This window comes from Pongo abelii, chromosome 5 (genome assembly GCF_028885655.2).
Source record: "Pongo abelii isolate AG06213 chromosome 5, NHGRI_mPonAbe1-v2.0_pri, whole genome shotgun sequence".
NCBI classification, from domain to species: Eukaryota; Metazoa; Chordata; class Mammalia; order Primates; family Hominidae; genus Pongo; species Pongo abelii.
In genome coordinates, this window is record NC_071990.2 from 39,439,562 (window position 1) to 39,454,483 (window position 14,922).

Genomic DNA, 14,922 nt, shown 5'->3' on the forward strand with positions numbered 1-14,922 from the left:
AGCTCCTAAGTGCCTCGAATCTTCATCCCTAATCAGCAATGGTCTGAGGGGCTCAAGGGAGTGCAAGTGACAACTTCATGAATTACATTCTTCCTGAAATCCAGAGACTGCTTCTTCCTTTCCAAGACAGACAAAACCTCACTCTCCCCTACCCTCCCCAGCCTGCAAATCATTCCAGAGGCGGTCAGTACAGTGATGTGCTGATGAATGTTTAACATCTGGTTCTCTGGAGAGCAGAGATCCCTAATTGGTAGTGTTTGCCCATTTCCACGGTGTAAACCCTTGTCCTATGGGCAATTTTTAGCTACCAATATGGTGTCACAAAACGTCAAGTTGGAAAGAGAAACACAATAGCATATCATTATATAGTATTTGCATATACCTGTAGAAGATGAAAAATCACCTCAAAAGCATGAATAATAGTAAGATGCAAAATAGCTAGGAAGTGATGAATTTTACGTACTTATGACCTTTGTTCTTAATACCATCTAATTGCATATTTATATAATTTCTTAATTATTTTTTAGTAGTGGCTGTGGTTTAACAACCAGCTTGCAAAATTTCCAAAAAGTTAACCACCAGCTCCCGTGAGCAGGTATAAACGGGCTCCAGGCCACTGGGTCAGAAAATTTCCCCTGGAGTGAACTGTTGAGGATGGGAATCTGAGCTGATAGAAAGAGGCAGCAGTCTGGCTGCTCCAGGCCTGACTGCCAGGTAGCTGTTCATTTGCCCTCAGTCACCAGCATCAGGTGTTCTAGGCAACCTTCGAGAGACTCAACAAATACATGTCATCTGAGTTAAATAATGTGTGATGTCAACACCTAAAACAGAGCAGCTCAGCCGGCCAGAGCTCCAGGTGAAGGAATCAAAGAAGGAGGAGGAAATTTTACATTATTGATGTCAACACAGATTTCAATGCAGAATGAAAACAGGTAGGGATGGATTGGCAGGGATGCAGGAAGCCTGGAGAGACCTGACCTTTGTTTGAGATCTCCAGCCAGGTGTTCCCAGAACCTGGGTATTTCAAGGCTTTACCCCAGAGTTTCTGAATCAGAATCTTCCCAACGTGGAGCCCAGGAATCCCCTGGTGATTCTTGGGTAGTCCCTGCAGGGCTGGTTGGTCCACCTCACTGGTCTTGGAGATGAGGAGGGCAGACTCTGGGGAGTGGCTGGAGCTGCAGCCAGGACACCTTCTCTGTACACTCTTGTCCTTGAGCAGGAGAGCTTTGCCCTGGCCGGCTTACGTGGTAATTAATAGCACAGGCCCTGGATCCTTAGGTTAGAACCCAGACTCCACCTCTAGCTGTTGTATAACCACTGTGAGCTTCAGCTTCCAAATCGGGTAATAACACTGTTGTGGGATTACATGAGATCATGTGCATAAAGTATCCTGGGCAGTGCCTATAAGCATCCTGTCAGTGATAGATATGGCCATTAAGGTCATGCAGCTGGATAGTAGCAGACCCCAGGCTCTTTAAACATAGCAGGGAGAACCAGAGACCCTAAAGTAGAAGGGGCTTTGATATCTGGAAGGTACGAACTTTGATGTTGCATAAGGAAAAGAGCCCCGGGTGAAGAGTTAGAAGACCTAGTGACATTTGGCCTCAGTTCTGCCAATTATTGTGTTTGAGGGCAAAGAGTTTTAGTTTCCAGGTAGGAGATACTATTTGTGCCAGGTGGCCCAATCCCTCAGCCCACTTGGCATTTCACCGCTGCTGTAGTGCCACCTCAGGGTGCCCAGGTGTCTCTCTACCTTTCTACCTCCAAGCTTTCTCCAAAGCCCGGCAAAGGTCACATAGCTCAGGGCAAGCCCAGCCAGTGTTCCAATTATCTATTGCTGTGTAACAAACCACTCCCAGGCTTTCAGGATTATGAAAACAATCATTTATTTCGCTCATGATTCTGCAATCTGTGGGCTGGCTGGGATCCACTGTGTGTGGCATCAGCTGGGCCTGCAGTGTTCAAGATGGAATCTCAGTGGGGCCAATTCTCTCTCCATGTGGCATCTCCATGGGCAAGTTTGGGCTTCTTCACAGTGTGAGTCTCAAGGTACTTGGATTTCTTACATTGCAGCTGGCTTCCGCCAGAGCACCAAAGTGGAAGCTGCCAGGCCTTCTTAACACGTGGGTTCGGCCAGGTGCAGTGGCTCACACCTATAATCCCAACACTTTGGGAGGCCGAGGTGGGCGGATCATGAGGTCAGGAGATCAAGACCATCCTGGCTAACACGGTTAAACCCCGTCTCTACTAAAAACACAAAAATTAGCTGGGCATGGTGGTGGGTGCCTGTAGTCCCAGCTACTCGGGAGGCTGAGGCAGGAGAATGGTGTGAACCCGGGAGGCGGAGCTTGCAGTGAGCCGAGATCGTGCCATTGCACTCCAGCCTGGGCAACAGAGCGAGACTCTGTCTCAAAAAACAAACAAACAAAAAACAAAACACACACACACACACACACACGGGTTCAGAAATCACAGGAATCACTGCCATATTCCATTGACTAAAACAGTCCTGGTGGCAGCCCACATTCAAAGGGAATAGACTCTGCTTCCTGTTGGGGAGTGGCCAGTTCATTTTGCAGATGAGAATGTGAGTGGAGAGATATTGTCGCAGTCATCTTTTGATAATACCACCTGTTGCATCCACATGTATGAAAGGAGGGTGGGCATGAATTTCCCTGGGGCCATCCTTAACCAACAAGGGTGGAATTGGTGGATAAATGCAGAAGGTCCCTGTCCTTCAGATGGACAAATCTGAGGTGAATTCTATAGGTTTTTCAGGGGAGGTCTAGTGGGATTAAGCCCCAGTTGCCCACAGTTGAAACAGCTCTAAAATGAACATGTATGGCCTTTTCCTCTTTCCCCATGTTTACCTCTACATCCCTTTCTGCTACTTCTTCCGACCATCTCCCAGTTCTAGCCTTAGGCCTTGTTTTCCTGGAAAATCAAACGAAAACATTTATTACCTCATTTGGAAAAGGCCCTTAAATTGAGGCCTGTAAAATATTGCACCTGGTTCCCTGCTGTTGCGTAATCCCACCCAGGAATGGGTGTGAAAGGGCTTTATGAACTGAGAGGCTGGGCCCGGTGTGCAGGGTTGCTGGGAGTAGAGGTAATCCTGAGGGAACCGTGGGGACTGGGGAGCTGCTGGGTTGGGAGGCCCAGCTCACGGAATCACTTGGGAACAGTAAGAGGTGAAGATGGGGAGGTGGGGCAAGCGGAAAAGGGGGTGCCAATGACAGTGCTCCCTGGGGTGGGGAGAAATAAGGTGTGCTATATTCCAGTCCTGCCCTGCAGATTCAGGTGACTTGGCACAAGATAAGGTGACTCACCAGGCCAACTCAGCCTGCGACAAGGGCCCTCAAGATCATCCACCTGGCCTTGTGGGGACTCGCCCTTCTGGAACAAGCCTTGCCCCCTGATTTGGCCTCTGCCCCAGGAAGAGAGGGACTGAATTACCAGTGGGAGGGGCCAGGCCTCTAGTTCATTTACCCTCCATTTAGTAAACATGGAAAAGCTGGGCCCCTCTCCACACTGGGCTTCCAGGAATCTGAAGGTGGATAAGCTACTCCCTGTGCCCTTTAGCAGCTCCCAGTCAGGGGAGAAGGCATAAGACCAGGAGGCAGGGAGCTGGAACAACATCAGAGCAGCTCGGTGGGATAGAGGCAGCTTGCTGAGGAAGGGGCTCTGGAACACAGAGGAGGAGCACCTGGCCCAGAATCCAGGAGGGCTACAGGTAATTGTGGAAGTCTTCCTAGAGAAGGTGATGTCCATATCTAATCCCACTAGGTCTCAGGACTTGCCCAGGAGAGAGAGAGGAAGGGCATCAGGGCAGAGGAAACAGCAACGGCAAAGTGGCTGCAGCTCAGAGAGGTGGGAAAGGAGAGGAGGCTGAAGAGAGAGGTGGGGTGGCGGGGGGGTGGAAGAGCAATGGGGAGCCCCTTAGGAGTTTAAAACAGAAGAGAAATGGGTCAGGTTTGAGTTTAGGCTGCTGGCTACGGTAATGGCCAGGTGGAAAGGGAGTCAGTCTTAGAGGCAGGGAGACCAGCTGATGGGGTTCATTCATTCATTCAACAAATATCTGTGGACCCCCTACCAGGTGCCAGGCCCTATGCTGTTGTGGGGGAGCCAGGTGAGGGGCCAGGTGGCCTGGACCCTGGTGATGGGGCCACGATGGATAGATGGGACAGAGATCTTAGGGAGGAGTTTTCACTGTTAAACACATTCTGGCAATTCACGAGTTGTCATCGGTTCCTGGACCAGTTGTGCATGAATTTGGAAACTGGGAACCTGTTATTTCAAGAATGGAGAGATGAATGGTAGAGCTGAGACCAAACCTCAGGGGCCTCATTTCTGGAGGCCCCACCCAGAGCTGTGCAGCCCAGCCTGCCTGTCCTTCCCCACCACTCTACCCTAGGCTTACGGAGAGCTTCAGATGCAATAGTGGCTGATGATTATCTTGCCTGGCTCTTTCCAGTAGGGAGGTGAAACCCAAACATCCTGGTTTCTCTTCGTCACCTCTGGCAGGGAGCTAAATGCCTCCTCCAGGATCATGCAGGAGATAAGAAGCCCAGCTGGGACCCTGAGGGTCTTTCTGTGCTCTCCTCCCCGTCAGATTAGACTCCTTGAAGGGAGATGCTGTCTCTCACCTCCATCAGACTCTGGGTTCTCTGAAGATGTCTCCCCTGTCGGATCAGAAACTTAGAGGGTAGAATGAGGAATGAGAATGCAAGTCAGGGAAGCTGCTTTGCTGCCAGTTAATAGTTGTTTCAGCTTGGAAAAAAATCCTATATTTGCCTCAATTTCCTCATTGTAAAATGAGGATAATGGTACATAGGTGCTCAGTAAACACTAGTGGAACAAATAATGGAGAGCCCAGGTGGTGCTGGTGGAGAGCAGGTGCTGGTTTACTAGGACAGCGGAGAAGCCTGCTGGGAATGGAGCCCGTGGAAGGAGGAGTGCTGCCTCCACGAGGACCCCAGCAAGTCGCCAGATCTCACCAATCCAATTCTCTCTGCCCTGCGTTAGAAATACAGCAATGACGGCCGGGCACGGTGGCTCACGCCTGTAATCCCAGCACTTTGGGAGGCCGAGGCGGGCGGATCACCTGAGGTCGGGTGTTCAAGACTAGCCTGGCTAACATAGTGAAGCCCTATCTCTATTAAAAAATACAAAATTTAGCTGGGCGTGGTGGCTCACACTTGTAGTCCCAGCTACTTGAGAGCTAAGGCAGGAGAATCACTTGAACCCAAAGGCGGAGGTTGCAGTGAGCTGAGATCATGCCACTGCACTCCAGCCTGGGGAAGAGTGAAACTCGGTATCAAAAAACAAGAACAACAAAACATCAATGACTTCAACAGAAGGATTTCCCTGCTAGTATCATCTCCAGTGACTTCCCACCCATCTGCCACTCCTCCGCCACTTGCCAGCCTCCTCCACCACCCCCACTCCCATCCACCCTACAGCTCCCCAGACTGTGATGGAATGTTCCCCATGCCTCCACATGGTACCCCTCCCCTGCTCATGACCCCTGGGGAACTTGAGGCCTCCTGGGCCCCACCCTTTGCTCTAGCTGCTGCCCTACCTCCCACCTCTTACTCAGAAAGCTCCAGACTAACCCTGGCCACAGTGACCCAATGCCACACCTCCACCCAATCTTGGGTCTGTGCTTTATCATCTGTGAGCACAGTTCTGCAAAGCTGTGCCTCGGTCCAGCTGGGTGCCCTTAGGAAGTCATGATCCTCAAGCTCTCGTCTCAACTGTAGATGGGCCAAATAACCTGGGCTATGTTTGTCAATGGGGTTTGTGAACAGGCCAAGTGCTGAATAAAGGTGGGGCTTACAGTGTTATGGAACTGTTATTGCCTTGAGGCTGAATGTGATTAAAGCAAAACCGGAGAACCTTGGACCTGTGTGTGATGGGGGCAGGAGAGGGGTGTGGGGGGAGCAGAAAGAGGGCAAGAGGGAGTGGTGTTGGCAGAGAGGGAGGGATGGTGTCGTTACAGAATTGGCTGGTAAATACATATAATCCTTTGTAAACACATCCATGCCCTCATGAAAAATGTGGTTCACTCCTGAAATCATACTTTTTTTTTTTTCCAATGAACTCAGAAATCATCCTTTGTGGTGCTGAGCCCTGAAATGGTCATAGAAGGGGCCAGTCCCCAAACAGTTGAAGCCTGACAAAGCCTCCCTTTAGATAGATGGAGACAGATGCCCAGCTGAGCCTGGCTCCATTCTTCCTTCACATTCTTTCCAGTCCACAGTGCCCACGCTCAGGCTCTACATCTCCTGCCCACCCCTTGAGTTGAGAAGGCCTGAGCGTTGCTCAAGCTCTCTGGTCCACCTACCTGGAGACAGGAGCCCTTTCCGGAGATGCTGGGTGTGCCACAAAACCACAGGTAGTCTTTTTCATCTCATCACGGTGGTGGAGGGGACAGGAGCTGGGCTGCCTGGGTTTGAATCTAGGCTTACCATTTTTACTGAGATTTTGCACAAGGCAACTTCTCTGTGCCTGTTTCCTCGTCTATAAAATGGAGATGTACTGACGCCCTCACAGGGCTCTTGCCAGGTCAAATGAGTCCACTCACATATTATTCAGTGCAAGCATTTAGTGCCTGACAAAGTGGTGAGTGACATGCATTTGCCATGATCACCCCGCCTCTCCCCTTGCTCCTCTCACTCCTTCCTGATTCTCAAACCTGTACTGCAATGTTCCTCCCCCGTCCTTACCTCCCCACAGAGGCCTGCCTCTCCCTGCTCTCTTCATCCCTTTTCATTCTTTTCTCCCCTCCAGACCATCCAATCCTCTTATCAGTCTGTCTTGAGTCCTCCCTATCTTCTGTGGATGTGCCCAGGCTCCCCTGCTGCTCAGAGGCCAGAAGCCAACCCCTCTGTAACCTGCCCCACACACAGCACACACCAAGCTGACCTATCCACCTCATGTTTTATTGTAAAAATGTTAAAATAAATTACATTTGACATCATTGCCAGTATGTACATACAGTGTGTGCGATGCCAGGACAACCAGCAACAACATGAGTTCATTAAAACATTTCACAGAAAAATACGAGGCTGTTCCTTTTCAGGCCCCTGCTGGGCAGCAGCCTCTGCAAACGGCTAGAGAAGTGGGGTGTGGGCACATGCCCATCACCGTCTTCACATGTTGGGGAGGTGGCCTCTGGCCCCACTGCCCCACAGTAGTGGGGCAGAGGGCAGAGAGTGAAGGGAGCTGGGCGGTTCTGATGACTTGCCTCCTGCCCGGCCTCCAGTCACCTGCAGTGGATGCCCCTTCCTGCCTTTGCTCACCTCAGTGTCCCCTTCTCCACCTCTGCTTGGGGACACGGCCCTTGACATCATGGCCTTGGATGAGGTCACCGAAAAAGGCCCAATTGAGTTGCAGGGCAGGAGGGCAGACACTGGATCTCCCAATCCTTGGGACCCTGCTCTTTAACCACTGGCTCTGAAGCCAACAACAGATTCCAGGTATATAAAAAACAGCAGTTTGTTTAAAAAATAAAACAAAAAACAACAAAAACATTCAGCACACAGTGGGCCAGCCCCAGGGTGAACATCATGGAGAACCCAAGAACTCTAGTAGCAGCAAGTTCTGCCCACCCCTCACCAGAGAGTCCACCAACAGTTTCACATTATCTTTTGCTCCCCAGCCCAAATCCTTTCCTTTCTTAAACACACACGAGTGCACAGGTGTGTATGTGCACACACGCACCACGCACACACACATGCACATCAAACACTAGCCAGAGAGAGGAGCTTGATTCACATATTTGACCATCGCCCATTTGTGGGCCAAGAGCAATTTGGCCTCACCCTGCCTGGCCCAAGGGGGCTGGTGGGAGGGGAAGGCGGGCAGTGAGGTCCTTGTTCAGGGCACAGGGAAGGAGAAGACAGCAGGATTGGGAGTGCAGGTCCTGGGGCCAGGGGGCGGGGTGTGCAGTTCTCCAGCTGGCAGGAGGGGTAAGGGCCGAACCAGCCAGAGCTGAGCCTCACTCTTGCAGCTCCCTGGCCACCAGCCCTAGCAGTCCCGGCTTCCAGTAACCCATACTCTGCTACTCTCCCTCCTACCACTCGGGGGCCCACAGAAAGCCTTGCGTCTGCCACTGCTTGACCTGAGACAGGGAACACGGCTCTGGGCTGGGCCTGAGTAGACCAACAAGGAGGATGAGGACCCCAGGCCCCAGGCCCACATGGGACTTGTTTCCAGGCCCCGTGAGTCAGGTCTGTTTGAGCCCCTACCCTCATCTCCTCACTCCCACCTCCAGCAGCCTCCACCCCACTACGGTTTGTAGTAGGTGCCCAACCCGACCGGCAGGCCCGCAGCTGGGGTGGGGGTGGGCCCTGCTCCTGCTGAGGTACGGAAACACCTGACCCCACGCACAGCGGTACCTCCCCAGACACTTCAGAGCTCCCTCTCCAAATGCCAAGCTCAGTAATACTGGTAAACTTAAAGAGCTGAGGCCCCAGGCCTCAGAGAACCGTGTGACACTCCACCAAATGGTGGGGCAAAGACCCTGCAGGCAAGGCCTCCTCAGGGTCCGTCCTGCCCACCTGTCCCACCAGCCTGCATGTCTTTGCATTGTGAGATACACCAGCCAAGCTCAGGACAGACGCCCCCACAGCCAGGGTATGGTTCAGCTGGAGAACAGAGGCCCTGTCCCGGGCATGCATCTAGCTGGGGATGATGGAAGGTTAGGAAGGCCCCTGGCCCCCCACTCCCAGTTCCAAGGCTGCCCCCCACCAGGGGTCTGGGGTCCCGGCCATCTCGGGACACCCCAGGGTAAGGGGGGAAGAGGCCATCAAAGGTGGGGTGGGGAGCCGGCCCCGCCTCATGTGCCCTTGGGGCTGTTAGCCTTGTTGTACTCATTCATCAGCTGTTCGTAGGGCACGGAGAGCTCAGACTCAGTGCTGGTGAAGGTGGACTCGTCGGAGGAGGGGAACTCGCCCATGTTCAGGGGCGCCTTGGCTTCGGCCCCCTGCTGGGGGCTCTCCTCCCCTGCCAAGTTGTCCTCTAGCGAGGACTTGGAGGTCTCCTCGTCTGAGAGGCCAGCCTCCGTGTTCACGAAGGTGATGCTGGCGTCCTGGAAGATGAGTGGGTGGTAGTCCTGGGCGTCCCATGGCTCGCATTCCTCACTGATGCGGTCCAGCTGGTTCATGAACACCTCGGGGGAAGGGGAGCTGTCTTCAGGGGCCTGTGCCACAGCTTCCTCATCTGGGGGCTTTGATACGTGGCCTTTGCTCCTCAGTGTCTGTGACACCTCTTCCAAGGTGGGCACCCGGTTCTTGGAGTAAACCACCAGGGGTGCCAGGGAAGGGGGCAGTGCTGGGAGCCCACCGCCTTGAGGCCCCAGCCCTGGGCCCGGGCCCGTCTCCCCACCCCCGCTTGTCTTCATGGCCTTCTTCCCGATCTGCTTGATGAGGTCATTGTAGGTCTCTTCCTTCTTGGAAAGAAAGCTGAAGATGTTGACGTCCTTGGAGGCTGTGCTCCCCTTCACCTGCAGGGCCTTCCGGGAGTGTGGGGAGCTCTCAAAGGACTCCTTCCGTCGCCGCCGCCGCTTCTTAATGGCTTTGTGGACTTCCACAAACATGCTCACCTTCCAGTTGACAAAAAGGGACAGCCAGGCCAGCCCCAAGTAGATCCAGAGCTCCACGAAGTAGCGGTACAGGGCGTGGTAGTTGGCGCTGGGGTTCACACCTGAGCGGACAGGCAGTCCAGAGGTCAGGAAGAGTTAGCAGGGCCCGGGAAATGTGCAATGGCCAATGCTGTGTGATCTGAGCAGGGGTCAGGCCAGAGCACAGGACGGGGGTGCAGTGGGATAGAAAGGGGCCTGTTCTAGACCCCGGACTATCCCATCTTCCTCAAGGGCTTGAGCCTGCCGTCATTCATGACCCCATCCCAGTCTCCAGCCTGTCTCTGAGTCTTGGTTTCCTCAACTACAAAATGTCAAGACAGGCCAGGCACGATGGCTCACGCCTGCAATCCCAGCACTTTGGGAGGTCAAGGCAGGTGGATCACTTGAGGTCAGGAGTTCGAAACCAGTCTGACCAACATGGTAAAACCCTGTCTCCACTAACAATACAAAAATTAGCCAGGTATGGTGATGGGCCACCTACTTAGGAGGCTGAAGCAAGAGAATTGCTTGAACCCGGGAGGCAGAGGTTGCAGTGAGCCAAGATCACACCACTGCCATGCTAGCCTGGGCAGCAGACAGAGACTCCGTCTCAAAAAAAAAAAGTCAACACAGTCAAGACAGTGACTCTTTGAAGGAAGCTAAAGGGGCTTTGGGGGACTGGCAATGTAACCGACACACAGGTCAAGAAACAGTTCATGAGTATTTGCCTTTCTGTTCATTCTTCTACCATCCCCAGCTGTTCTGTGTATATGCTACAGTTCACTTAAAAACTGAATGGATGGATATTACACAAGGGAGCCCCCAGCACCCTCCAAGCTGGGGCTAGACTCACTCTGGTGGATTACAAACAAGGCTGGTGGTTAGGTTGAGATGACCCAGGAAGCACCCACCGTGGCAAGAAACACTGTGAACCATTTTTATTTTCCTTGAAGGTCTGGTCTGCCTCCCTGACTTCCTCAGATCAGCTCTCCCTTGACCTGGAGGAGGGCTCTGTCTGCTCCACATCCCCCTCCTGCTGCAGGGAGCCTTCCTGGCTTACCCCCTACAGCTCTGAAGGTTCCCCTACACTCCAGGATTATTTGAAATGTCTTTTACGACTACATGTACAGGCATGTTGACCTGTATTCCATTTGCCCCCTTGACTAGATACAAAAGCAACTTACAGAAGGGACCTGGAGGAAGGGGGCTACCTCTCTCATCAGACTAGAGGTTCCTCTAGGTGCTGTAGCCTAGTCAGTTCTCCTCCCACAACTGGGCTCAGATAGCAGATGCCCCGAGTGGTCCTGTTAATCCTGCTCAAGGCTCTCAATTACAAGCAGAGTTTCATGATGACAGTAATGAGGGCACACACTGATATAGCCAGGCCCTACCCTCAACACTCATGAATAGTAATTATTATTTTTACTAATTTTACAGATGAGAAAGCTGAGGCAGGGTTTGGTGTCTTGCTGGTGCTGAGAAAGTATGGCTAAATGTACATCTGTATTTCCCTAATACCAGAGGCATCTCCTTAGCCTGCTCTGGGCCTCAAGGGCTGGACAATGGCAGGGTTGTGCCTTGTCCAAATGTACTGCCCAGGACAGCAGGCCCAGACTTGGCAGGGTCAGGGGAGTGTTTGTGCCTCTCTTTCCTGTTCCTCCCCCAACTCAGCCAACTGCTCCCAGATGCCACATACATCAAGCACAAGGCTAGTGGCCTCCCACTGCCCTCTGGGCAAAAGGGAGGGGGTACAGAACAGAGGCCTCTGGAGCAGAAGTTGAGGTCACTGGGGTGCAGGGTCAACAGGGTCAAACAGGGTGTCAAGAAGATTAAGAACCAAGATGCTGTGCAGGCCACAGACACAAGTACGTGTGTGGCTGGGGCCAGCTGGTAACAGGCCTTCAGACAAAGGGGCCAAAGAACCTCATCACTTCCCTGGATTAAGCAGGGGAGGAGTAGGAGGGAGTGTCAGGGCTGGGGGCAGGGCAGCTGGGGAGAAGGCCTCCCTTGTCTTTAAGCTGCTATAGCAGGAACAAAGCCCCAGGCCTCTGAACCATGCCTCCAGGACAGCTCCCTCCGCTCTTGTGAAAGATGAAAGGCTGTTGAGGGTGTGGAGGGGGTGCTGGTGGGCTCAGGGGCTCCCTGGGTAACAGGTACCAACCGTGTAGGCAGAAGGCCCTACTTGCAAGCCCCCCATGAAGCCAAGCTCAGGAGTCATGGGAGAACAGAGGGAGGAGATCAGAGACTGAGCAGAGAGGAAAGGAGGAGGAAAAAAGCCATGTCTGAGAAAGGGAGCCAGAGAGAAAAACAGTCTTTTGCCATTACTCTGGGTCTTTGTTTCCTCTTGCAACTGGCAGAGTGGGTTGAGAATCCCACTGGGTAAGAGAAGCGCCCAGAACATGGAACCCTACCTAGGGCACCCCCAACATAGGTCTGTTGCACTGAAACCAAAGAAGCAGAAAAAGAGGTGGGAGGCACAGGCAGGGACTTACCAGCCACAAAGTCACCGAAGCCGATGGTGGAGATGGTGATGAAGGAGTAGTAGAGGCCCTCGATGTAGTTCCACCCCTCGGTCACCATGAATACGAAGGGTGGGATCACCAGGTGGACTAGGACGCCCCACACGATGAAGATGACTGTGCACGTGATCTGCGCCTTCCGCTGATGGGGAGCAGGAGGCCAAGTCAGACAATAGTGGAGACTTGGAAACCCAGCAAAGGCACCCAGAGGGCTAGGGAGGCAGCTAGAGGAGAGGCTAGCTGGGTACCCAGCCTGACCCGGGAGGGCAAGGAGCTCTGAAACTATCCTCTTGCCATCTGTCCTCACACCCTTGGTCCAATTCCTAGAGCCTTCCTGTCCTCCCCTCACCTGTCATGGTTCCCCCATCTCTGCCCAACACCCAGGGTAGGGGACATACCAGACTCACGCCTCTCTTGGTAAGGAACTGCCCTAGTCTCTTGGCGCGTCCCCCGAAGAACTTGCCCAGGGCACTGATCCACGTCAGGCAGAGCGGCACCCCGAAGAGACCATAGAAGACGCAGAAGAGGCGACCGGCGGGGGTCTTGGGAGCCACATTGCCATATCCTGAGGAAGGAGAGAGTGAGGCCAAGAACAGGAGGGGTGGTCAAACCAGTGGGCCTTGCTTCCAACACACACACAGCCCATTCTCTAAGATAAATTGATATTGATCTATTATCAGTACTTAAGTAATGATATTTCCCTTGATCATACTCTGATCATGATCATTGATAAAGCAATTATGATGACATGAGCTGTATCCATCATACAAGGAGCTCCCTGAAGGCAGGGACTAAGCCTGGTCAACAGGTCTTCCACTAGTCTATATGGTACCACTGTGCAAGTTATAAGACATGCTCTCTGTGTAGATTCCCCAGAAGCACTGTGGTAGATGGTCTCCAAAGATAGCCATCCCCGATTCCCTCCCTTCTTATGCAACTGCTCACATCAAGGTGTCGTCTAATCCTCTTCCCTTGGAATCTGGGCTTTAGTGGCTTGACAATAGAAGCAGTCTAGGCCGCGGAAGAGACGCTGGACAGGTGAGGTCTAAGAAGCCTGCTGCTTTTCGCCTTGGTTCCCAAACACATGCGGAGGCCTTGTGTTTTCATCCCTAGCTAAGCTCCCAGCCAACAGCCAGCATCAACTGTCAAATCTGTGATGGGAGGAGCCATCTGGGCCATCAGATGAGTTTGGCTTTCAGAAGACTCCAGCCCAGCCATTGTTTGACTGCCACTGCACTGGGAGCCCAATCAAGAACCAGCCAGCTGAGCCCAGTCAAGCTCACAGAATGGTGAAAGAGAAGAAGCTGCGTTCTGAGCCAAACTTCTGGACTGGTTGGCTATGTGGCCTGAGAACCGAAACAGACACCCAGCTTGGTAAGTAGTCATGATCTGGGTTTCTGCAATGAGCAGTCTGGTTAATCTCTTGCATGGCTCTGGCCATGAGGCTGTGTCATTGTTTCTGCTCAAAGAGCCCAGGTCGAGACTCATGGAAACCTTCCCAGGCATGATCAGCTACCAAGGACTTACTAAATCCCTAAGAAAGTATCGAAAGAATAGCCTGCAACTGATCTGATTGTACCCGCAACAGGGCTGAGTGACCAGAGCTGGGTTTCTAGAAAGGTTCTGAGGAGCTAGGGCATGGATGTGGGTGTCCTACAGGTCCCAGAAGACTTACCAATGGTGGTAATGACGGTCGCTGCAAAAATCATTGCATTGGGCCAGTTCCAGTTGTTGAAGGTCTGGTTCCCTGTGATGGCCACACCCTGTCCTGCAGCATCAGATACCACCTAAAATGAGAAACAGTAAAGGTCAGAGCTGAGGCCACACTTAACAGATGCTGATTGACAGAACTGCACTAAACTCCTTGTAAGCATTCTCATTTAGTCATCACAATAAGAAGGTGGCAGTGTCTCCATGTTACAGATGAAACATTGTATAGAGGATCAGAGAGGTTACCTGATTTGCCCAAGGTAAAGATATGAACCCAGGCAATCTGGCTCCAAAGTTCATTATTTCACTGAGTCAATGCTTCTCCAACTTACTAGCATGCACCAGGATCACCTGGAAATCTTGTTCAACAGACTGCTGGCCCCTACTACCCCGAGTTTCTGATTTAGGAGGTCTAGAAGGAACATTTCTAAATACACTCCCAGGTGATGCTATGGACAGGGACCACACTTTGAGAACCACTGCACTAGATTAATTCTGCCTCTCCAAAAAAGCACATGTGAGGCAGACACACACAAGGAGGTCCCCTGTGCCCCACCCAGCCCTCCATGGAGGATGTTTTACCTGCAGAGACCAGGTCCTTGTTCAGGGTTGGCTGGGGAGGGGCCCCCCCATATACCCTTCAGCCCACTGTAGGATACCTGCTCAGGTCAGCTCAGTGCCCTGTTGACTTCTCCTCAGAGGGCATGCAAATCAGCAGGTCCTCCTTTCCCCCAGCCTAGGACTCTAATGTACCCTCTCCCCTACGGGATCTCACTTCCCTCCCTTCCCTGTAGCCCTTTCTCTCTCTGCCCTGGGCTGAGCAACTGTCTGGGAAGGGACAGATCAGAGGGTGAGTACATTTCAGGGTGACTCCTAACTGTGCTATCAATCCCCAAAGAGCTTCCAGTAACTGTGGATAGCAGGTGAGAGGCCACCTGGGGATGGGATGTACCCCTGGAGATTGCAAGGAGCGGTGGGGCAGAGGTGTGGGGAACTTAACTACTCCTGCAATACTGACAGCTGCAAACCTGTTTCCATCTGACTAGGTGCTAACTCTGCCATCACCAG

The 14,922-nt window shown here is 52.6% G+C and overlaps 1 protein-coding gene across 1 annotated transcript in view; it reads right to left on the bottom strand.

Annotated features, from left to right (window-relative positions):
- Nucleotides 1–534: 534 nt before the first annotated feature.
- Nucleotides 535–14,922, bottom strand: part of KCNK5 (potassium two pore domain channel subfamily K member 5) — a 46,812-nt gene continuing 32,424 nt past the window's right edge. The window contains exons 2-5 of the mRNA XM_054558768.2: nucleotides 13,820–13,931; nucleotides 12,543–12,709; nucleotides 12,118–12,286; nucleotides 535–9,708 (exon numbers count right to left, since the gene is read on the bottom strand). Of these exons, the coding sequence (XP_054414743.1) occupies nucleotides 8,843–9,708; nucleotides 12,118–12,286; nucleotides 12,543–12,709; nucleotides 13,820–13,931 (1,314 nt within the window). The 3' untranslated portion in view covers nucleotides 535–8,842. The remainder of the gene's footprint in view (nucleotides 9,709–12,117; nucleotides 12,287–12,542; nucleotides 12,710–13,819; nucleotides 13,932–14,922) is intronic.